This window comes from Leptodactylus fuscus, chromosome 1 (assembly GCF_031893055.1).
Source record: "Leptodactylus fuscus isolate aLepFus1 chromosome 1, aLepFus1.hap2, whole genome shotgun sequence".
NCBI classification, from domain to species: domain Eukaryota; kingdom Metazoa; phylum Chordata; class Amphibia; order Anura; family Leptodactylidae; genus Leptodactylus; species Leptodactylus fuscus.
In genome coordinates, this window is record NC_134265.1 from 111,130,063 (window position 1) to 111,154,663 (window position 24,601).

At 42.4% G+C, this 24,601-nt stretch overlaps 1 protein-coding gene across 1 annotated transcript in view; it reads right to left on the reverse strand.

Annotated features, from left to right (window-relative positions):
- The window catches only part of GGT1 (gamma-glutamyltransferase 1), a 67,955-nt gene that overhangs the window by 34,335 nt on the left and 9,019 nt on the right, over nucleotides 1–24,601 (reverse strand). Inside the window, exons 2-3 of the mRNA XM_075276013.1 lie at nucleotides 11,372–11,542; nucleotides 5,577–5,707 (exon numbers count right to left, since the gene is read on the reverse strand). Coding sequence (XP_075132114.1) covers nucleotides 5,577–5,707; nucleotides 11,372–11,538 — 298 coding nt within the window. The 5' untranslated portion in view covers nucleotides 11,539–11,542. The remainder of the gene's footprint in view (nucleotides 1–5,576; nucleotides 5,708–11,371; nucleotides 11,543–24,601) is intronic.

A 24,601-nucleotide genomic window follows, 5' to 3' on the forward strand; every position in this document is an offset into this window, starting at 1 on the left:
TAGGCTCACCAGGCTGGTAAGTTATTGATCTATCCTGTACATATTCCAAGGAGGGGCAGCATTAATATACATAGGTTTGGGGCATACCAGCATGCTGGCAGTTCAGTGGTTCCAAACCAGCTGACAGGTTCCCTTTAATGTTATAACATTGCTTTCCAACACAAATAGAATCAGATGTTACAACTAGTAACACAGAGAAGACCATTGATCTGGAGAAAGATCTCATACATGAGGGCAAGGGTTTTTTTTATTTTGTTTTTTGTTTTTCATCTCAGTGAGGTTGCGTTGCCAGCTGGCTTGCCAGATAAAATGTAAATCCTGGCTTGCATGTCTTCACTTGCATTTGTTGGAATCCAAACTGCAGATTGTTGTTTATATAGTAAAACAGATGGTACAAAGACAGTAGAAGATTCATGCCAGGTCAGGAAAATTACCAGACAATACCTCTGCTATTCATATCCAAGCAGACTAAGGACAAAGAGTGTAAAGACTCAAATATTTTTCTTAAAGAGACATGTTCAGTCACTGGAATTCATATTCATCCCACATTATTGCTGTCTGTCAAAAAAGGAGACATAAAACTGCCCAAATGGAGACAGAGAAAAGAATATCCTACCATACTTTTTTATCCATCAAAAAAAATAAAACAGATTCAGAACTTAGATGCCCAATTGATTTGCATCAGTTACACTTTGAGGCTAATTCTCCATGTAGCGATCCACAGCCAAAAAGCACTTGCGAAAAAAAGACCCTCCTCCTTGTTTTTTTTTTCAACTAGATATATTGTGTGTTCACAATTTTACAGAAATAGACAGAGCCACTAAATGGGTAGTAATAATGTCATGCAAACTGACCCTTAAGGAAATACAGCTACCAATAAGTTGTAAATTCAACCGGACTGAGAGGCATTTACTAGAAGGCATGATGGTAGATGCACCACTACTAATATACTGATCTACCAGAGGCAATGGAGTTTTTGTATTTTATATGAATTGAATAGAAGTATGCAGGACTTCTGTTTGGGAGGATATATTGGTCAGGATTACCAGTATTAGGCTGAGGCCCCATGGACAGGCAGCTTTTTTGTTGCAGATTTTGTTGCATTTTTTTGAGCCAAAGCCAAGTGGATTGAGAAGATAGAAGTATAAGTACTTTCTATACATTTCCATTCCTTTTGTAGACACGCTTGGCTTTGGCTCAAAAACATCACATCAAAATCTGCAACAAAAAAAAAGCTGCGTTTCTACAACATGGAGCCTTGGACTGGTACACATCTTTACTTCTTGACGCCTATAAAATATATAAACTCATCCACATTGAAATTTCAGAACCAAGAAGGAAAAGTCTTTGCGTTATGGAAATTATGGATTTAATAGATATGTTAATGATATGCAAATTGTTAAAAACAATGAAAACAAATTAGTCAGAACATTTTGATTTATTCAGTACAGATTTATTCATGTCATACTGAATATGACAAATGGAGAAATGCATGCACTTATATGTCTTGGCATCATCAAGATTGGCTACTGACAACAATCTTTGCAGTTCCCAACCAATGACGCCCATATGTGCTTGATGGGAGACATGTCCAGAGACAGTGCAGACCATGGTAGCATGATTAAGTCACAAAGGCTGCTCACAGTAGTACAAGCAACATGTGGCCTGGCTTTGTCCTGTTGAGAGACAGCTCCTATGACACTTTGGAGAAATAACCCTACCACTGGTTCCACAACCAGATCAATGTAATGCTGAGCTGCTAGTGTATCTGAATTGAAGACCAGAGGGGTCCTGTTGCCATAAATTATGCCACCCCACACCATAATCCTGGGAATAGGACCAGTGTGATGTTCCCTTAGGAAGGCCTGCTCATGGTATTTCCCATGTGGTCTCCAGACCAATATCTGGTTTTCATTGAATCCAAGATGAAAACAGGACTCATCCTTGAAGAAGATAGACCTTCTTTTCAGCCTCCATTGCTGCCTTGCCATGAGCATGATAGCTTTTGAGAGTGCTGGCTTGTACCAAATGTTGTACGAGTGCCTTTGATGGTTTGTGTTGGCACTCTTTGCCTCCTTTGGTTTCAGATGTGACATCCAATTTCACTTTTAGTACACAAAGGATCACTACATGTTATTCTTTCAATTAAACAATCCGCCTGTGCAGAGATTTGCTTTTGTGCACCACTTGCTCTTATTCCAGTTTGCCACTGTTTTCATGGGACACACAGTGTTGAACAGTGCTGACATCTCAGCCTAAACCCATAGCTATCTGCAGGAGTGATATCCCAAGGTCTCTCAGTTTAAGGATTTTTTTCCTCTCACTTTGCGACAAGTGGAGATAACTTTCAACAAACAAGAGGCATCTTAGGGTGGGTTAACACCAGCACCCAATCTCCGTTTTGCAGGTTTCCGTTTTCTGTCAACAGAAGACAGAAACCCGGCATTCAGTGTCCACCGGTGAGCTCCAGTGAGCGTCTTCTGCTCTCCGCGGCAAAACTAGTTTTTTTTAACTGGACACTAAGTCCTACATGTCTGACTTTGTGTCCGGTTAAAAATACGGTTTGGCCGCGGAGAGCAGAAGATGCTCACAGGCGCTCACGGGCGGACACTTCCATCTCCAGTCTAGTTTCTGGGGCAGGAAGCGGAAACCTGCAAAATGGAGATCGGGCACAGGTGTGAACCTGCCCTTACCACAGTATTTTATAAGGTTTTTTAGGTTTCATGTGGCTAAAAATCCTTTATAACACCCTAGTAAATGAATTTTCCTCACATAGATGGAGGGTATAACCACAGAAAATACTCTATTTTTCTACTTTTTTGGCAAACTACTACGCATCTATGTATCATCCATGTATGCTGTATAGAGGGATAATAAAAACTAATTTTTATTACATTGATTAAAACCAGAATGTTATTGAAGGAGTATATAATGTATTGTAACTGAATAGTTAACTTTCATGGCCTCAGAATAATACCTAGAAAGTCTGCAGTATTCCCCATATCTATCTATCTCTAGAAGTTCTGTTTTTTTCCACCACTCGCACATGCTTTAAATACTGATCAGTTGCGGGCTGAGTTTCACTTGCTACTTCCTCGACTTACATAACCTTACAGCTTATCTTTCTTATTTGTATGTGTCAGTCATCATTGGTATAAAGTCTACTTTACCATAGGAATAAAGTACACTGGCTTATGGAGCAAGATCAGGAAAACACAAGTTTACTGTAGCAAGAACAGACTTGAAAACTACATTGGCAACTGTTTCATCACTTAGATTATGCTAAACAGAAAATGATATTGGTTATATTTCACATGGTATTAAAACATGTAAGGAAATATCTGTCTGCTCTCTAAATCCCTTTACAGAGCTGATTCACTGCCCGCTTTCTACTATATCTCCTGAATCAGTCATGCATGCACTTGGCACAAGCTGGTGTGTTTTTTTTTACATTATCAGTAGAGATGAGCGAACAGTGTTCTATCGAACACATGTTCGATCGGATATCAGGGTGTTCGCTATGTTCGAATCGAATCGAACACCGCGTGGTAAAGTGCGCCAAAATTCGATTCCCCTCCCACCTTCCCTGGCGCCTTTTTTGCACCAATAACAGTGCAGGGGAGGTGGGACAGGAACTACGACACCGGGGGCATTGAAAAAAATTGGAAAAAGTCATTGGCTGCCGAAATCAGGTGACCTCCATTTTAGACGAATAGTGGATTTCAAATCCGGGTCATATGAGAATGTGAACTTTGTGACTATGAGACAGGGATAGCTGTACAGGCAGGGATAGCTAGGGATAACCTTTATTTAGGGGGGAATGTTATTAAAAATAACTTTTTGGGGCTCTATCGGGTGTGTAATTGTGATTTTTGTGAGATAAACTTTTTCCCATAGGGATGCATTGGCCAGCGCTGATTGGCCAGAGTACGGAACTCGACCAATCAGCGCTGGCTCTGCTGGAGGAGGCGGAGTCTAAGATCGCTCCACACCAGTCTCCATTCAGGTCCGACCTTAGACTCTGCCTCCTCCAGCAGAGCCAGCGCTGATTGGCCGAATTCCGTACTCTGGCCAATCAGCACTGGCTAATGCATTGTATTGGCGTGATGAAGCAGTGCTGAATGTGTGTGCTTAGCACACACATTCAGCTCTACTTCATCGGGCTAATAGAATGCATTGGCCAATCAGCGCTGGCCAATGCATTCTATTAGCTTGATGAAGCAGAGTGTGCACAAGGGTTCAAGCGCACCCTCGGCTCTGATGTAGCAGAGCCGAGGCTGCACAAGGGTTCAAGCGCACCCTCGGCTCTGATGTAGCAGAGCCGAGGGTGCACTTGAACCCTTGTGCAGCCTCGGCTCTGCTACATCAGAGCCGAGGGTGCGCTTGAACCCTTGTGCACCCTCGGCTCTGCTACATCAGAGCCGAGGGTGCGCTTGAACCCTTGTGCACACTCTGCTTCATCAAGCTAATAGAATGCATTGGCCAGCGCTGATTGGCCAATGCATTCTATTAGCCCAATGAAGTAGAGCTGAATGTGTGTGCTAAGCACACACATTCAGCACTGCTTCATCACGCCAATACAATGCATTAGCCAGTGCTGATTGGCCAGAGTACGGAATTCGGCCAATCAGCGCTGGCTCTGCTGGAGGAGGCGGAGTCTAAGGTCGGACCTGAATGGAGACTGGTGTGGAGCGATCTTAGACTCCGCCTCCTCCAGCAGAGCCAGCGCTGATTGGTCGAGTTCCGTACTCTGGCCAATCAGCGCTGGCCAATGCATTCTATTAGCCCGATGAAGTAGAGCTGAATGTGTGTGCTTAGCACACACATTCAGCTCTACTTCATCGGGCTAATAGAATGCATTGGCCAATCAGCGCTGGCCAATGCATTCTATTAGTGTGAACTGAGTTTGCACAGGGGTTCTAGTGCACCCTCGGCTCTGCTACATCAGATTGCTACATCTGATGTAGCAGTGCCGAGTGTGCATCAGATGTGTAGTTGAGCAAAACTGACTCAGCACTGCTAAGTCTCTGCATTCGCATAGGAATGCATTGGCCAGCCTTCGGCCAATCAGCGCTGGCTCTGCCGGAGGAGGCGGAGTCTAAGGTCGGACCTGAATGGAGACTGGTATGGAGCGATCTTAGACTCCGCCTCCTCCAGCAGAGCCAGCGCTGATTGGTCGAGTTCCGTACTCTGGCCAATCAGCACTGGCCAATGCATTTCTATGGGGAAAAGTTAGCTTGCGAAAATCGCAAACTGACAGGGATTTCCATGAAATAAAGTGACTTTTATGCCCCCAGACATGCTTCCCCTGCTGTCCCAGTGTCATTCCAGGGTGTTGGTATCATTTCCTGGGGTGTCATAGTGGACTTGGTGACCCTCCAGACACGAATTTGGGTTTCCCCCTTAACGAGTATATGTTCCCCATAGACTATAATGGGGTTCGAAACCCATTCGAACACTCGAACAGTGAGCGGCTGTTCGAATCGAATTTCGAACCTCGAACATTTTAGTGTTCGCTCATCTCTAATTATCAGTCTTCCAACTATGCCAAAGATTGAACACAGTCTATTCCTTACCTGTTTTTGGATCATATATGGTAAGGATCACACCTCCTCCAATCCCCATACTGTGAGCGTTCATAAGACCATTACAAACGAGGGTAGCTATAGCAGCATCCACAGCGGTACCCCCTTCTTTTAGTACATCCCTGTAAAAACAGGAAATTATTAATGTCACATACAATAAAATTTGTATGCATAATATCCTTTTAATAGTGCAAACATATTAGCCTACCCCTTTTATAAATCCGCTTTAAATGAATGCAAATATATGCAATGAACTTACAAGATAATATTGATGCTATGTTGTTATTACAGGCCATCTTGTTACTGTGGTGCCTGATGATAATCAATTGTATATTAATACAGTATGCAGCTGTCATGTCAATTTATATGTAAATTTAAAGAACATTCACTTATTGTGAAAGAGACCCAAGAGGTAGCTGCCGACAGTGCCTTTGCTTTTCTAGACACATCTCAACAACCCTTGCATAGACTAAGGCTGGCCAGACTTAAGATAAAAGGCGATTTGGGGTATTTTAGTTGACAATCTGTAACAGTCTGCACCCATTGTTGTGCTCTCTGTCCTATAAAACAGAATCACCAGTTTGTTTCTGGTTCACACTATGTGGTCTCTGACTGGGGTTTTTCCTAAACTGCCCACCTGACGTAGATCATATGGTATGGGAATGCACATTTCTTCGATCATTTGGCAGGAGGTCCACCACTTTTTGAACACTAAAGTTGGTCTCTCAGGCATAAGACTTTGCGCTTACTAACCAGATACTCCTATTTTACAACAGAAAAACTATTGTTGAACTGAAATCTCCCTAATGTTCTTAGGGAACAACTGATATAGACTATAGACTTGGGTCTCTGGAAATATAAATATGTGGCCAGAGATACCCCAGACCACTTCATGCAAATAAGGGATTCTTGGATCAGTTTCAGCTAGCTATTTACCAATCCCTTTCCTAGATTCCTCCCACCACAGGCGAGCACAAGTTAGATTGTGAGTGTGTGGGTGATGACGCCATCGTATCTCATCGAACTCAATGAATGGTGTTGGGCACTTTTTTTTTTTTTTTGTTTGTTTGAAATGTGTCTGGTTCAACTTTTATTGATGATAACATATTTTACATTGATTGCTCTTCACTGTACTAGTTTCCCTTTTTTCTTCTTTTTTTGCCTATATTGTTCTTTGTGTGTTTGTGTGTGTTCTATTTTGATAGAATGCAAAGATAAACATAAAAAAACTACTGAGGGAGTGTTCACACTTTCACCCATTTCTGCCGACTGGGTCTCCTGTTCCCCAGAGAAACTGCATAGGGAACGGCTTTCCGGTGGTCAGTTTTAAAACCCATTCATTTGAATGTCAGACTTTGTGTCTGGCCAAAAAAAATGGTTTCCCCACAGAGAGGCTGCATATGGACACCGGTGGCTTGCTTTATAAACCAATTGAAATGATTGAGTTTTAAAACTGATCGCTGGGAAGCCGTCCCCTAGGCAGTTTCTCTGGGAAATAGGACGGAGACCCAGTGGGCGGACATGGGCACAAGTGTGAACGCCCCCTAAACCAACTTAAAACTACACAGCCAACTAAACAGCTGACTGGGCTGTTTAGTTGGTTATGTTTATCATTATCTACCACTGGCAGCATCGTGGCTGATTTTATACTAATATGTGAGGGTTTAGGTACAAAGAGGGGGCAGTAAGTGACTTTTCACCATTGGGCCAAATCTTTTGACATGAACCCTTACACTGTGCATGTTACCTTCTCATTATGTATTCCCAATCGCACCATGGTCCGAATTTTGTATTATCACCAATAGGTTGAATTGCTTTGAATCAGTCATTAATCTATTATATGACTTTTACACCGACATACTATCAGCTATAATGGCTATCATTAGAGATGAGCAAGTACTGTTCGGATTAGCCGATCCGAACAGCACGCTCCATAGAAATGAATGGATGCACCTGGTACTTCCGCTTTGACGGCGGCCGGCCGCTTAACCCCCCGCGTGCCGGCTACGTCCATTCATTTCTATGCGAGCGTGCTGTTCGGATCGGCTGATCCGAACAGTACTCGCTCATCTCTAGCTATCATAGATAAAGACGACTGTTCCTATACCCATATTGTCCCTAAGACAATGGTTATATGTGCCATTGTATTTATTAAGTTAACAAGTATGCACTGCAATGATACATAATCGTATAATAATTAAAACTGCAGCAAAACAAAAAGAAATGTGGCTGCAATGAGATAAAGCTGATTTTCCATGCCTTGAAAGTCAACAATGAAATTCAGGTCAATTCATCTCAGAGCCAACTCAATAAATTCTCCTTGTAACTAATTTATATTCAGTCATCTGCTTTATTTGCATGCTTTATTGGTAGATATTAATGTAAATGAATTTGTTATCAGGAGGATTTATAGGGTTTGCTTCAACATCAATTGTTCAATATTATAATAAAACAGTACTTTGGTGGGTCATGTACATCTCTCGAAGGTCTGTGGTCTCAATCATTTATGCATAACCTACCTGCCATATTTATACATATACTAGCTGGTACCCGCGACTTCGTCTGCGGTGATTGTAGAAGTGTGTAAATACAGGCGCGGGTAAGGTTTTAGTACTGTGTATAAGGTCTGGGATCTAAAATGTAACTTTGTATCTTGTTTTTGCTGTAATTCAGAGAATACGTGAGACTTTTGTGTTGAACGTAATTTGTAGTTCAGCTGCTATACGGTGTTCTGCGAAACTGTACATAGTGTCTTTGGGACAGAGGTATTTCAGGTTAATATACTTCGATATACGACATTGTATGATTTGTTATTTTACGCCAGTACATGTAAGTTTTGGGCACAGGATACTCTTGAGCAAGCAACATAAAGTCTGGACCTGTGCATGACAGTTCAGTAACTCCATGTGCCTCTTATTAATAGCAATTAACCCCATAATGTCCCTCACATTAACCCCTGTGTAAGAGTTACTGATAGAGATGAGCGAGTACTGTTCGGATCAGCCGATCCGAACAGCACGCTCGCATAGAAATGAATGGTCGTAGCCGGCACGCGGGGGGTTAATCGTGCCGGCTACGTCCAAGCGGAAGTACCAGGTGCATCCATTCATTTCTATGGAGCGTGCTGTTCGGATCGGCTGACCCGAACAGTACTCGCTCATCTCTAGTTACTGATATGTGAGAGACTTGGAGGTAATAATTAAGTATCTTCATTATTGAGGTCTTTTATTAGTAACTCCATATGTCTCACATATTAGTAACCTTTATATGAGGCACACAGGGGTTAATATGAGGGACATGATGGGGTTTATTCCTATCAATGTGAGGCACACAGGGGTTAATATGAGGGACATGATGGGGTTTATTCCTATTAATGTGAGGCACACAGGGGTTAATATGAGGGACATGATGGGGTTTATTCCTATTAATGTGAGGCACATGGAGTTACTAACACTAAACTAATAACCCCAAATGCCGGACATTAATGAGAATAGGAACTAAAGGAAGGTAGCTGTGTGTTTCTTACTTTCAGTTTGCTAGCAGCTTCCTGTCCTCCTCAGGGAATGTTTGCAGGGTGCAGATGGCAGGAGCTATCACTATAGCAGGCAGGCAGGCAGGCAGAGACTTGAACGATTAAGCTCCACCCCCTGGGTTTCCTGCACCCCTCTCAAAGTGGAGTGTCCTTATGCCCCAGCTCTAGCAGAGCACTGAAGGGACCTCGGACTTCATTTAACTCTTGCAGGTCCTGTGCTGCTGGCATGCCAGTGAAATATGGCAGGAGTGCCACTCTTGGCACGTGTGCCAGGTGTTGCTGACCTCTGTTGTAGAGGGTAATATGAATTTTGTGGCTTGCTATGGTCCAAAGTGTGTGAGATTGCAAAGATAGTGATGTGAGTTTGGGTTTTGTGGGGGTCCTGGGAAAAACGTATGTGCGCTATTGTGACGAAAAGTAGCCTATTGTGCAATCGAGTGTAGCGGCTATGTTTGTGGAAAATTTCAGCCAAATCGGTGGAGCGGTTTTTGCGTAATTGACCGCCAAACATCCGAACATCCAAAGTCACAAACTCACAAACATTTCACATTTATAATATTAATAGGATATAGGAATGTGTATACAGTCCTATGAAAAAGTTTGGGCACCCCTATTAATCTTAATCATTTTTAGTTCTAAATATTTTGGTGTTTGCAACAGCCATTTCAGTTTGATATATCTAATAACTGATGGACACAGTAATATTTCAGGATTGAAATGAGGTTTATTGTACTAACAGAAAATGTGCAATATGCATTAAACCAAAATTTGACCGGTGCAAAAGTATGGGCACCTCAACAGAAAAGTGACATTAATATTTAGTAGATCCTCCTTTTGCAAAGATAACAGCCTCTAGTCGCTTCCTGTAGCTTTTAATCAGTTCCTGGATCCTGGATAAAGGTATTTTGGACAAACAATTCAAGTTCAGTTAAGTTAGATGGTCGCCGAGCATGGACAGCCCGCTTCAAATCATCCCACAGATGTTCAATGATATTCAGGTCTGGGGACTGGGATGGCCATTCCAGAACATTGTAATTGTTCCTCTGCATGAATGCCTGAGGATTTGGAGCGGTGTTTTGGATCATTGTCTTGCTGAAATATCCATCCCCGGCGTAACTTCAACTTCGTCACTGATTCTTGAACATTATTCTCAAGAATCTGCTGATATTGAGTGGAATCCATGCGACTCTCAACTTTAACAAGATTCCCGATGCCGGCATTGGCCACACAGCCCCAAAGCATGATGGAACCTCCACCAAATTTTACAGTGGGTAGCATGTGTTTTTCTTGGAATGCTGTTTCTTTTTGGACGCCATGCATAACGCCTTTTTTTATAACCAAACAACTCAATTTTTGTTTCGAAAATGAAGCTGCCTTGTCCAAATGTGCTTTTTCATACCTCAGGCAACTCTATTTGTGGCGTACGTGCAGAAACGGCTTCTTTCTCATCACTCTCCCATACAGCTTCTATTTGTGCAAAGTGCGCTTTATAGTTGACCGATGCACAGTGACACCATCTGCAGCAAGATGATGCTGCAGCTCTTTGGAGGTGGTCTGTGGATTGTCCTTGACTGTTCTCACCATTCTTCTTCTCTGTCTTTCTGATATTTTTCTTGGCCTGCCACTTCTGGGCTTAACAAGAACTGTCCCTGTGGTCTTCCATTTCCTTACTATGTTCCTCACAGTGGAAACTGACAGGTTAAATTTCTGAGACAACTTTTTGTATCCTTCCCCTGAACAACTATGTTGAACAATCTTTGTTTTCAGATCATTTGAGAGTTGTTTTGAGTAGCCCATGATGCCACTCTTCAGAGGAGATTCAAATAGGAGATCAACTTGCAATTGGCCACCTTAAATACCTTTTCTTATGATTGGATACATCTGGCTATGAAGTTCAAAGCTCACTGAGGTTACAAAACCAATTTTGTGCTTCAGTAAGTCAGTAAAAAGTAGTTAGGGGAATTCAAATCAATAAAATGATAAGGGTGCCCATACTTTTGCACCGGTCAAATTTTGGTTTAATGCATATTGCGCATTTTCTGTTAGTACAATAAACCTCATTTCAATCCTGAAATATTACTGTGTCCATCAGTTATTAGATATATCAAACTGAAATGGCTGTTGCAAACACCAAAATATTTAGAACAAAAAATGATTAAGATTAATAGGGGTGCCCAAACTTTTTCATAGGACTGTATATCTATATAGGAATGTGAGTAATTAGTAATGAATTCTGAAAATGGCCCTGACTTACCTGCCAATCTCAGAGCATTTTCCAGCATCTGTGGCTACAGCTGCTCGGTCATAGATGTGTGAATTATCCGTAGGTTGAGTACGCAGTCCAAAGAACAATCCCAAAAACAGAGCAAGTGCCACCACTATGGCAGTAAGAAATCCTATTATCAATATACGTTTCCTCATGGCGCTGTGGATTAACAAAGATAAAAGAAAAGATGTGGGTTCAGAATTTCATATATATTCTGTAAACTTGCTATTTTACTCCTCCATCTGTGGACTAAGAACCATCTTTCTAATGACCTTCACTAAGGTACAAATGCACATCCCTAATTTCCTATATCATACCTTACCTGCTTAGTCTTTAGGTATTCGCTCATGAATGGCATTATAGATAAAAGGGACATTATGTGTGTCCATTTTACTATGAATATACCAGAGGATGTACAGTTACACGGGGCCTGCCTTGTGTTTGTGCTGCAGAAAGAAGCTGCCTGTGCTTGGCAATCCTTCATGCTGCCAGCATTCTCCGGACTTTTCCAATTGGCTCAGATGGTGCCAGCGCTGCCCGCATAATGTTACATCACAAGAGGCCCGCAGACAGGGCACAGCTATCGATCTTACAACAGACCTGATCTCTAAGCTGTATCAATCTGCACTCAGTTTTGTTGGTTATTTAATAACAGAAAATTCCACTCCAGTAATAGAAAAACCTGAAACCCATAAATCTCGCTAGTTAAAAGAACACCAGGAAAGACAAAAGATCAACCAAGCAATGATGGACAACCCTCCTTCATTCATATAAGTAACTATTTGTAAGTAAAGAAAAAAATGGAGCACACAATATCAATCTGGGACTGGAACATAAATCACATAATATTACGTGCCATGTCAAAATCAATCTTGTGTTTCTAAGGCGGCATGAATCCTCTACCTTCACAATAATGTTACAATAAAACGAACGTCAAGAAATCTGAATTCCTTGCAGCTATAATAAGCAACAACACATTCCGCAACGCTGTACAAAGTTTGTACCCAGTGCAAATAATTTCCCTCATACACACATACTGTATATACTGTACACGGGCCAATTTACCTACAATAATGTTTTTAAAGGGTGGGAGTAAACCCGCACAAAAGCGGGAAGAACAGAGAAACTCCACATAAATATTGTGCTTGCCTGGGTTTGGCGCTGCCTTTAATAGTTATCTGCTTAAGATACACTATATTTATCATCATCTCTATTGTGCTCTTATAGCGTTGAATAAACTAGTGGTGCATTTTGAAGTATCTCCTGCTTGTTTGGTGTCTGGGCAGAAATTTACCAATCGATTGCCAGATTCTAAGCACTATATAGTACCTTAACCACTATATAGTAAGCTCAGATCAGACATTTAATATCAACAGGTAGTAAGAACAGTAGAAATGTGACGATACTTCTGGCCTTTAGGACATGCTGTAAATCAAGGTCAGATAACTGGTGACACATATTCACATAAAACTGGGCACAAACATTAGTTGTATACGGGCCGTACATGCTGACAGTAGTGGGACTGGCTCACCGTTTCCCGTGTAATTCATTCATTACATTTGTGCTTACGCTGGCTTATGGGGACCACTGTAATAATTGTTACACACGGAGCCCAGCAGACACCATTGACCGATGGGATGTGACCGGGCAGGGGTGAACCTGGGCTTTCTGCCGCCTGAAGCGGCGTCAGAAAGCCGCCCACCCCCCCACTCCCCACCCCGAGGAGGGGCAGAGCTGAGGGGGCAGGTGGCAAGAAAGGGGCGGGGCAAAGTGGAAGGGGCAGGGTCACACGGAAAGGGGGCGTGGCTGAGCGGAGCGAGCGGCGTTCGCAGGCAGAAAGCAGGCAGGGAGAGGACCTGCTCTCTGCCTGAGTGTGAGGGGCGGCCACTGGAGCAGCACTGTGTCCAGCAGGGCCACCCCAATACACTGTTCGCTTCCCGTGTTGGGCTGCAGACACGGTGACGCTAAGCCAGTCCAGGACAGCTTGTCCTGGACTGGCTTAGGTCAGCAAAAATGCCGCCCTTCCGAGGCCCTGGCATAGCGCCGCCTGAAGCGGTCGCTTCAGGTGGCCTCATGGGAGGTGCTGCGAGACCGGGTGACCGATGTTTTAAGAATGAAACCAATGGAGGAAAAAGTGTGCAGTCCTCTGTGCAGGACTTTTTAACCCACCAATTTCATCATGTTGGGTTAGCCATGCTTTTCATTCTAAAATTCTGGCACAATTTCAAAAAAATGTGCTTATTGTGATAGGAACATGTATATGGACTAAGTGCAGTCATGTGGGTGAGCCTTGCACAGAGGCTCACCTTAGGCAAGATCTGTTATAAAAGCGGTGGATACGGCACATAAATGAATATGCTCTTTTTCTGCCATGGGTGGAAAATGTTATCCTATTACTCCAGGAGACTAGCTCATGTCCCACCAGGGAAATTCTAAATGATGAAACTAAAGCCATGTTTCAATGTGGCATAAACGGCGGTGTTTTACAGTTCCTGCAAACAAACTGTAAGTGAATCTCATCCACATATTGCAGAAAAACTCCCTGCGAGTCACTAGGTGGGGCCTCAGCCTAAGGCCGGGGCCCCATGGACCGGAAACGCCGCAATTTGCCCGCAGCGGAGACGCTGCAGGAAAATCGTGGCTTTGTACACTGCAGGCAAAGTGGATGGGATTCATGCGAATCCCATGCCCACTTTGCAGAAAAGATTGCAGCGCGGACACGCTGCGATTTGCAAAGCTGTTGCGGCTTTGCAAATCGCAGCATGTCAATTGTATCTACGGAAACTCCGGCGGCTTTCCCGTAGATATAATGTTAAGAGAAAGTCCGCAGAGGAAAACTCTGTGAACTTTCTCTTAAAAGCACTGCGGAAAGAACCGCAATGCGTTCACACAGTGGTTCTTCCCGCAGCGCTTTAGTGCTGCAGATACGGCCCGTGGGGCCTTAGCCTAAAGGAGCTCTCTGTTGTGTTAAGGAAACATTAACCCCTGTAGTGAACTGTTCATATTCTTCACTATTACCAAGCTCTATGTTTGCTGATTGAATTGAAACGTTGTTGTTCACAGCCAGGAGCTAAAAACCAATACAGACCTAATACTAAGAGACAGTTACAACAAAATATCTAAACAATCCTCTGTGACTTAAAAAAGACCCCTCTTTAAAGCAAAGGCCCTACATAGCGGGGTGCAGCAAAAAGCAATATGGGAAAGTCTACTTTCATCTGTGTACTTTCTGCTTCATTTAAACTTATAGAGGAACCACCAGTGTTTCCATAGGTATAATGGACATGCTGCACATATTTTTCTGCAATGTGTGAGTGGGATTCACTAGAACCCCATCCACTTAGCAGGGACTGTAAAAAGCTGTGGTTTTTGCCGAGTCATTTATGCCATGTGGGGTCCCCGGCCTACATAACATTAATCTACCTGTACACATTGTAGAGAATGACATTACCAGTTTTGTTTTGTTTTTAGTTTGGCTTTTTTTCTTTAGTAACTTTTTGTTAGTCACTATCATTGTACCGAAAATTGAGACATAATAGTATACAGAAGGGCAACAATTTTAAAGCTTCCATCTCCCTTCCCCTCCCTCCTCCTTATTTGCCTGAACAAAGTAAATACTTTACAAAAGATGAACAAGCCCGGAGAACAACGGAGGTGAAGTTATCACTATGCACAGATAGGTTCACAACCAAATAATTGTTCCTTCATATAACAAGACGTAAGCTGGAGCAATCTTATAAAATTTGTTTGGTGGAAATCAGCAAGGTTGCAATAAACTTTTCTCAAATGAGAAAGAACTTTTCGTTCAGCTTTTTCTTATTTAAGACTGTTTCTGTGTAGTCTAATCTGAAAAGAAATTCCACTTTTCTAAGAATCAGCGCCATGGTAGGAGGAGAAGAATGTGTCCAGCCATGAAATATTACCAGTTACTTTAACACTTAACAAAACCACCAAGACTAGAAAATGATTAATGTGTAAAAAGGATTGTCTGGGAGACTGTCTAAGAAACAGCTCTGAGACTCCAAGGCTGTGGGCTATACTTAAGTGAATCCCAGACATGTATCTATGAGAAGTTGTGAGGTTGCAGTTATACCAGGACCATAGTGCCTAAGGGAAGTACTATACCTGACATGTCAATGAAAAGACCCTGACACTGGTTCTGCATTGGCGATAATGTGTCTAACGTTTCACCTTTAGTTATCAGCAATAAATAGAAATAAAATATATAAAGGAATAAATAGAAATAAAATATTAAAAGGAATCTCCAGTGGTGAAGGCAGCAGTGACGGCATACCATACATCATGTGACCGCTGTAGCCAATCACTGAATTTCTGGTGTCAGCACTAATAGACGGTATAAGACAGGCTGCAGCGATCAAAGACTGACAGGGACCGCCAGAACATTACCTGTACAGGGGAGGATTGGTTACTTTTAACTGTCATTTTTCCTACTGTAAAGTGTTAACCACTATTTATAAAATCCTGAACAATCCCTTTAAATCCAGTCCACCAGACACCAATGAATCCCACATGACTTTATTATTGTTCTAAACGGTTTAATTAACTGAATTTTTGAGGCTTGGATGCAAATATGTAATAAAGTGCAGCGACTATGTCATGTAAACCAGCACAACATAAAAGTATTAAAGTAAAACCACGAGAGTCACACAACAGCTGCCAATGTGCATAATAAACATGTAAATGGCATGTAATGTAAACTAAACCCATGCCAAGACTCCAAATAAAAATCTGCCAGGCTTTGTCATGTGTTAGCTTTAGATAGAGATCAATAGAAAGATGCACAACTATCAGCCATAACATTAAAACCACTGAACAACACAGATTTTCTCATGACAATGGCCCCTCTCAAGGGATATATTAGGAATCAAGTAAATGGTACTTGAAGTTGATGTATTAGAATCAGGAAAAATGAGCAAGTGTAAAGATCGCAGTGACTTTGACAAGTGACAAATAGTGATGGCTAAACGACTACGTCAGGCATCTCTAGACTGTAGACAGTGTCATAGGTGCCCAAGACTCACCAAAGTGTGAGTGGGGGGCTATACTGTGTGCTTCTATCTCACAAAAAAATGTTATATTAACACATACTACTAAAAAAAGAACACAAAGTGTATCATATGGAGCATGTTGTCATCCATTAACAAACGTGCTTACAATGGACACTGTATATAGAGTGTGAAATCTTATACAGGACTTTATCTTTCATTACATTGTTGTTACATTAGTGTCTCTGCAACAGCTAAAGTCCGTTGCTGCCATCCTATGCAAGAAGACAGCAACGGACATTAGTAACGGTAGTGTGAACGCCCCTTACATGTATTATATCTAAGCTCATTTGTATAATATCCGTATCAGTGAATTTCATTATAAAATGTTTTTGCACTGTAAATAATCCAATATCCAAAGTCCTATTAAAAAGTCCAGGAGCATAAATTGATGGCAATACTGAATCTAATATACCAAATAAAATGGATTTTTAAAAAATGTCCGCTAAAGGAGTCTTCCACCATCAAAATTGCTACTCAACAATGCACTTGCTGTTGCTGCGATAGTTAGTGGCATAGTGACCATACATTTCTTGTATTAAAATGTACTTAGGGCAGGACAACACCTACTGGTGTACCATTTTCTTTTGTGGTTGCTACAAATCACTCTCTGTGGGACGTGTCAGTTTATCTGTTCAGTAGTAACAACCACAAAAGAAAACTGGTGCTTTGGCAAAGGTCACCCTGTCCTGAGAGAGCAGTGGCGTAACTAGGAATGGCGGGGCCCCGTGGTGAACTTTTGACATGATCTCCCCCCTGACCGACCCCCGACTACGCATTCCTGCGCGCTCTATTATGCCCCATAGTGGCCCCTGCACACAGTATTATGTCCCATAGTGGCCCCTGCACACAGTATTATGTCCCATAGTGGCCCCTGCACACAGTATTATGTCCCTTAGTGGACCCTGCACACACTATTGTGTCCCTCAGTGGCCCCTACACACAGTATTGTGTCCCATAGTGGCCCCTGCACACAGTATTATGCCCCATTGTGGACACCCATAAACAATTATTATACTCTGGGGTCTTTTCAGACCCCAGGGTATAATAATCGTAGACCCAGGGGGAGAAAAACATGAAAAAAACACTGTTACTCACCTATCTCCCGACTCTGCTGCAGTCCATCTTCAATGACGTCAGACGTCACATGACCCGGGACGCAGGCCAGTGTCATGAGACGTCAGACGACTAGGCCTGAAGCCTGCCCGGATCGTGGAGAGGTAAGTAACAGTGTTTTTTATGTTTCTTACCTCTCCCGGGCCTCCGATCATTATACTCGGGGGTCTGTTTGTTGGGACCGCAGTGTCACTTACCGATCCCGGCCCTGCCAGGAACTGTAAGTAAAAAAAGGCCTGTTACTGGCTGGAGTAACTCCAGTAACTATTAAGGAAAAAAACCCGCAGTGGTAGCGGCTGTCGCCGGGCCCCATAATGTCCCGAGCCCAGTGGCAGCTGCCTCTGCTGCTACGGCGGTAGTTACGCCACTACTGAGAGGGTTAAACAGCTCATCTGCATATGGAACAAAAATTACATTTATCAGCAGTAACATTGAACTTTATGGCCAGGGCCCCATGTGGCATAAACACCAAAACACACACACAAAAAAACGTGGAGTTATACAGTCATTGCAAAGTGGGGGTAATGAATTCCATCCACCAATTGCAGAAAAATATGTGCAGTGGAAATGCTGTGATTTCCGATGCAGTTTTGGAAATCGCAGTATGTCAATTATACTTATGGAAACGCTGGTGGTTTCCCTACAGGTATAATGGAAGCCTCTGCGAACTTTCTGTGAAGAGCACTTCGGGAAAAACCGTGATGCATTGCCGCCTTGGTTTTTCCCGCAGCGCTTTTTTGCTGCAGCCCACTACTTGGGGCTTTATGGAAAATTATGGAAATGCAGCTAAAGACAAAATCTGGAGTAGATTGTGCAGAAGATAGAAATATAAGAACTTTTTTTTATATATTTGCTATTCCTTTTGTAGCCAATCTGCATCAAAATCTGCAACAAAAAAACTGCATTTCCACAATTTGGAGCCGAACACAAGAAGGATACATTCACTATGCCACCAATTGCTCTAGAACAACATATAAGTGATTTAGAAGTGATTTTGGTGGTCTTAGACTCCTTTTAATATAAGGGCATGGACTATCAATATGCAGATTAGCGCTGAGCATCCAAACAAGACATTTCATAAGAAGGGAATATAATAAGTATGCAAAACCTAAAAAAAAAGCATTGAACCAGGAGGTGTGAGTAGAACCTGCCCAATACAGTTTACAGTCTAAAGTAAAGGAGAAAAGTAACAGCTACAAGTACATTTGTATTTACACAGAAAAATATCCTTCTACCCAGTATCTTTGCCAAGAGTGTTATGAACAAGTAAATTTGGCTGCATATTATGGGCTGTGGTGACGCAGAAAACACTCTAAGCAGTGAATCTTCCTGGAAATGAAGTGCACACAGAGGATAATAACCCTGCAACATGAGAAGGCTCAGAGATAACAGACGAGATATAAGATTGTACGTAATAGCATGGTATAGAATTTATAGACCAATGACAAAGATTTACAATTTTTTCTAGAAGAGTCAGTTGACCAATGTAATAAATTCCTAGATCAGTAGATGAATCCGATAGACACATAGAATTGTGCAATTACAGCTGCAAGAAAAAGCAAGTGAATATCCTGAGAATAGCTGTATTACTGCATGGAATACTAAGAAAATATGGTGTGATTGGTATCTAAGTCATAATTCATGACACAAGCAATCTTACTGACCTAATAACACACAAAGAAATCAAGTTTTTCTTACTGAAAGCAATGGGTGAACATCCATTGTACAGGAAGAAAATATGAGAGAAGCCTATTATTTAAAGGGGGGGGGGGGGGTCCATTTTCAGAAATATATTAAGAAACAATTGTATAATAAAAAGTTATACAGTTTTCTAATATACGGCTATGTTCATATCTGTGAGGGAGTCTCCGTTGTCACAGCATCCACCTGAATATCAATGGAGGAAAAAGTCTTGCATGGAGGACTTTATCATCTACTGTTTAAGACGACAGACAGAACAATGGAGAGGCAATGCTAATGTAAACCGAGCATACTTTATGTATCAATTCCCACTTTCTAGATCTCTGCTTGCTGTCATTCATTATGTGATGAACACACAGGTGCAGGGGTGAACCATGAGTTTCTGCCGCCTGAAGCGGACGTCAGAAAGCCGCTCCCCTCCCCCCGGAGGAGGGGGCGGGGCCGAGCGGAAGGGGAAGGAAGGGGCCAAGTGGAGGGGGCGGGACCGAGCGGAGGGGGCGGGGCCGAGCGGAGCAATCGTCTTTAGCAGGCAGAGAGCAGGCAGGGAGAGGACCTGCTCTCTGCCTGAGCGTGAGGGGCGGCTGCTGGAGCAGCGCTGCTCCAGCGGCCTCCCCAATCCACCGCTCAATAACAGTGACCCTAAGCCAGTCCAGGACAGCTTGTCTGGGACTGGCTTAGGTCAGCAAAAATGCCGCCCTCCCCGTGGCCCTGGCATAGCGCCGCCTGAAGCGGTCGCTTCAGGTCGCCTCATGGGAGGTGCGGCACTGCACAGGTGTAATGAGCTTTGTGTCCATCACATGACCATGGACTGTATATAACATGACCATGGACTGTATATAACATGACCATGGACTGTATATCACATGACTATAGTCTGTATATCACATGACCATGGACTGTATATCACATGACTATAGTCTGTATATCACATGACCATGGACTGTATATAACATGACCATGGACTGTATATCACATGACTATAGTCTGTTTATTACATGACCATGGACTATATATCACTTGACTATAGTCTGTTTATTACATGACCATGGACTGTATATCACATGACTATAGACTGTATATCACACGACCATGGACTGTATATAACATGACCATGGACTGTATATCACATGACTATAGTCTGTATATCACATGACCATGGACTGTATATCACATGACTATAGACTGTATATCACATGACCATGGACTGTATATCACATGAGTATGGACTGGTTTTTATCCAGTGGGAGTAAGCAGAATGAATTCGCAGAGATCTAGAAAACCATGAGGAATTGATAGATAAAGTATATTGGAAAATTGCTTAACTTTATATGATATAAACAATGAGATTTGTCTCTTGAAATTAGACCACTCCTTTAGGGTAAGTTCACATGGGTTTTTTTGGTCTGGAACCTGAGGCAGAGGCCGCTTCAGATTCTGGTCCAAAATACAGGTAGCGGTGACTGGATGCTGATGCAGTGTACCGGCATCCAGTCGCACACTCCGCTCCAGATTAGGCCCAAATGAATGGGCCTAGTCGGCAGGGAGTGTTTTCAAGTAGATGTCTCGAGGCGAATCCGCCTAAAAGAATGAGCATCTCGTTTATTTTTCCGGGAGCCGGAACAAACCGGCTCCCAGAAAAAAGAACTGACCGACTCAAAATCCTGACCAAAAAACTCTGTGTGAACTTACCCTTAGGCTAAAGCTGCATGTAGAGTAGAGTGGCAAAAAATACTCAGAAAACAAAAATGTGGCGGAAAAACAGCACTTTTTTGCGCAAGGTTTTTCTTTGTAATTTCACAGAGTTTTCCTCTGCAGATTTTGTGCCCCTATTATACCTATAGAAACACTGGTGTTTTCCATATGATTGACATGATGTGATTTTGAAAATCACAGCTTTTCCACTGCAGATTTTTTCTCCAATATGTGGATGGCATTAGCCAGATTTATCCACTTTGCATGTAATGTAAAATGCTATGGTTTTTGCCTTGGCCATGGCCAAAACGCTGCATTTTCATGGGGTCCCGGCCAAGGAGAAAATTTGAGCCATTTTTTCCCTTTCAGTTCATCAATACCGCATGATGCTCCCTCCACCATTTTTGACAGTCAGAATAATGTTGTGTTGGTATATAGCATTCTTTTTCCTCCATATATAGCATTGTGCATTTGTGCTACAAAGTCCCACTTTTGTCTCAGCTGTCCATAAAACAGTTGCACAGCAGCATGATAGAATATCCAGGTGGTCTCAGGCAAACTTGAGACAGACTGTTTTGATTTTTTTGGACATCAGCTTCTTTTGTGCTATCCTTTTCAACACCAGCCTTCATAACCCATTGGCCAGCGGATGGTGAGCCTCATTTATGAAGAGGTCCATGCCTCATAAATGAGGTGCACCTTGTGCCAGGTGTTAATTACAAAAAAAATATGGCCCCACAACCAATGCGTCTTTTTCTGGTAAGAAAAAAAGTGGCCTAAAAGGCACACATTTTTTGGGCAAAAAACTATTTGTGAAAAAAAATATGACATTTTATGCCTTGTATGCAGAAAACTGTAGTATATTAGATGTTTAGGAGTAAAGCAGGAACCTCTGTGGCAGCATGCGGGGGTTGCCGGCCTTCTCCTAACATGGACCAGGACCTTTCTTCTTCCGATACAGGGTTAATGTTGGGCCTGTTGGAAGCTATTTATTCATCACTTCCACTCCCGCTTACCGCTGGCTATTTGGTCTGTACTGGAAGTTAGCTCTCTCTCCTGTGTTTTGTGTGTGTCCTGCTTGACTTTTTGGTTTCATCCCTGGCTCTGCTTTAATTTCCTGACTCTGTACTACGCTTTCTTCTGCTACAACCTTGGCTTGCCTACAGACACCTGCTCTTTGATCACAATTTGGTACTACTCCGCTCTGCGCTCCAGTTATTGATCCGGTTTGTTTGACCTCTCTCCTGGATTACCCCTCTGTATTGCACTGACCTCATGTTGACCACTTAGATTGGATGACTACTCTATAGGTTTTCTGCTGCCACCTTCTGGTTACTGCCATCTGCTGCTTTCTGCTTCAGACCTTCATCCCATCTCTAGAAGTCTTCCAGGAAGTTATTTCAGTTTCTGGTTCTTCTGAGACTAGTGGTGTGCTGTGCGTCCTGCGCTCTTGGACCTGTAACCTCCTTGCCCCACAGTAGCTTCCAAGTCCATCCCCATCATCAGGGGCTCTGGTGAACATCTCTTGAGGATGAGGTTTGGTGCAGCTAGGAGTGTGCCAGATGCTCAGTGCAGATTTTTGCCATTTCATCAGTGTGTCTGGTACTGGGACTCACTACATAGCCCGGAGCTGCATTTGATCCATAACATAAAGAATGATAAATCTGCCTCAATGTGCTCATGAACATGACAATTGTTTGTATGTTATTAGTTTAGTTAGATTGTATTTGTCTACAATTGTGACTTTGATAACAATCTGACCAGATTTCTCAGTAATAAGTGCAGAAATCCAGGTAATTCCATAAAGTTCACTTACATTTACTCGTAACAGCATTTTAGGCTGGTTCACACCAGTGCTGGAAATCCATTCAAGGATTCTGTTCCCTTTTACGCTTGAAAAATGTGAAGAGAAAATTGCTTCAAGCAGCACTTTTCTCTCCACATTTTTCACCCTTTTTGGGCGGAAACTGGGCTTTAACCTGGCGGTCACCATTGTAGTCTATGGGGTCCACTGGTTTCCGTGAGTAACTACTTTTTTTTTTTTTTTTATGTAGATTGCGAGCCCCACATAGAGCTCACAATGTACATTTTTTTCCCCTATCAGTATGTCTTTTGGAATATGGGATGGAAATCCATGCAAACACAGGGAGAACATACAAACTCCTTGCAGATGTTTTTTTGCCCTTGGTGGGATTTGAAGACCAGGACCCAGCACTGCAAGGCTGCAGTGCTAACCACTGAGCCACCGTGTGACCCCTCTGTGAGTAACTACTTTTTTAAGCAGATTAGGTTTCCGTTCGGGGGTCTGTTTGGGGAGCCTGAATGCAGGTGTGAACCTAGCCTTACATCTCTGTACATATTATAAATTGTCAAAAGAATCAACTGTTCTGAATCCAAGTGAGAAACTGTGAATGAACGGGGTAAGGAGATGAAAAGAAGATATGTAGATTTTTTTTTTCTGACAATTTCAGCAGACTATAGACATTTCTTAGTAAACCAGGTAAATCTTTAAACTCTGACATCATGCTTTTTCATATACAAAAAGGAGCCATGTGTCACCACCATGTTAATAATTTGCAGTCTTATTCACGAACACTGAAAAATTCAATCTGACCTCCCGGTAAGGAAATTTCGACACTGTTTTGTTCTATCACAAAGCTCCACTATATCAAGCTCATGATCAAGGAGTGCCTATAAACGGCACAATCCCATAATAAATTCCGTAATACTAAGCCTGAAAGGGGTATTGTTGTATACGGCGCCTGTCTTCTTTTAAAGTTTCTCATCTAAACCATTTTGTCAATCTGACAAAGCTTTTTTGCTGGAAAGTTACAGGTCAAGGCCCTAAGTAGAGAATGTGTTCCATAACTATCAACATATCCATCAGAATTGTATCACTGCAATCCTATAGGCAGCCTTTATCTGCACAAATCATCACAAATTAGCCCATATCTATACACATATACACACATCTAGCTGGATTTCCAGTAATGGTCTAGTATGGGTATTATAATCATGTAACCTGTCCAACTTTTTGTGATATCACTACATGTTGCACTCATTATCACTTATAGAAATGCTATTTATGGGCTGAAAATTCAATTTCAATTTCAGAAAACTTAACTTTCTAATTATCTACAAATCTCCAGGAGTAAAAGGGTTAATTGTGCCCATTTTCTATGTGATGCACCTTGGCGATACAGTAAAATCTGCATACATGACTATGACAGGAAGAATGAGTGGGTGGCAATGCCATCTGTTCTACTAACGTGAGCATTGACAGCCCTCCCAAACCCCCCCCCCCCCTTCCCTGTCGAGCTAGATTTCTGTCTCAACCCGATAAAATAAAGAAAAATTAAAGGAAATCTAAAATGACATAAATGTTATCAACTGACTGCAGCAATTCTGATCCTGTCAGACACCTGCCATAAGTTAGGGGCACTAGGGCATTGATTCTGTAATACAATTCTAAAAAAATGAAAATCCTAAATATTTTGGTTCCCAGGTTACCAATCTGTCAGTTTCCAGACAAACTCTCGACTGACAACCATCTGACTCTTTATCTCTCTCTCCTAAGAATACATGTATGCTTCGCCAGGCAAAGAGATATGGGGAGGTTGGAAGGAATAGACCTCTATGGGTG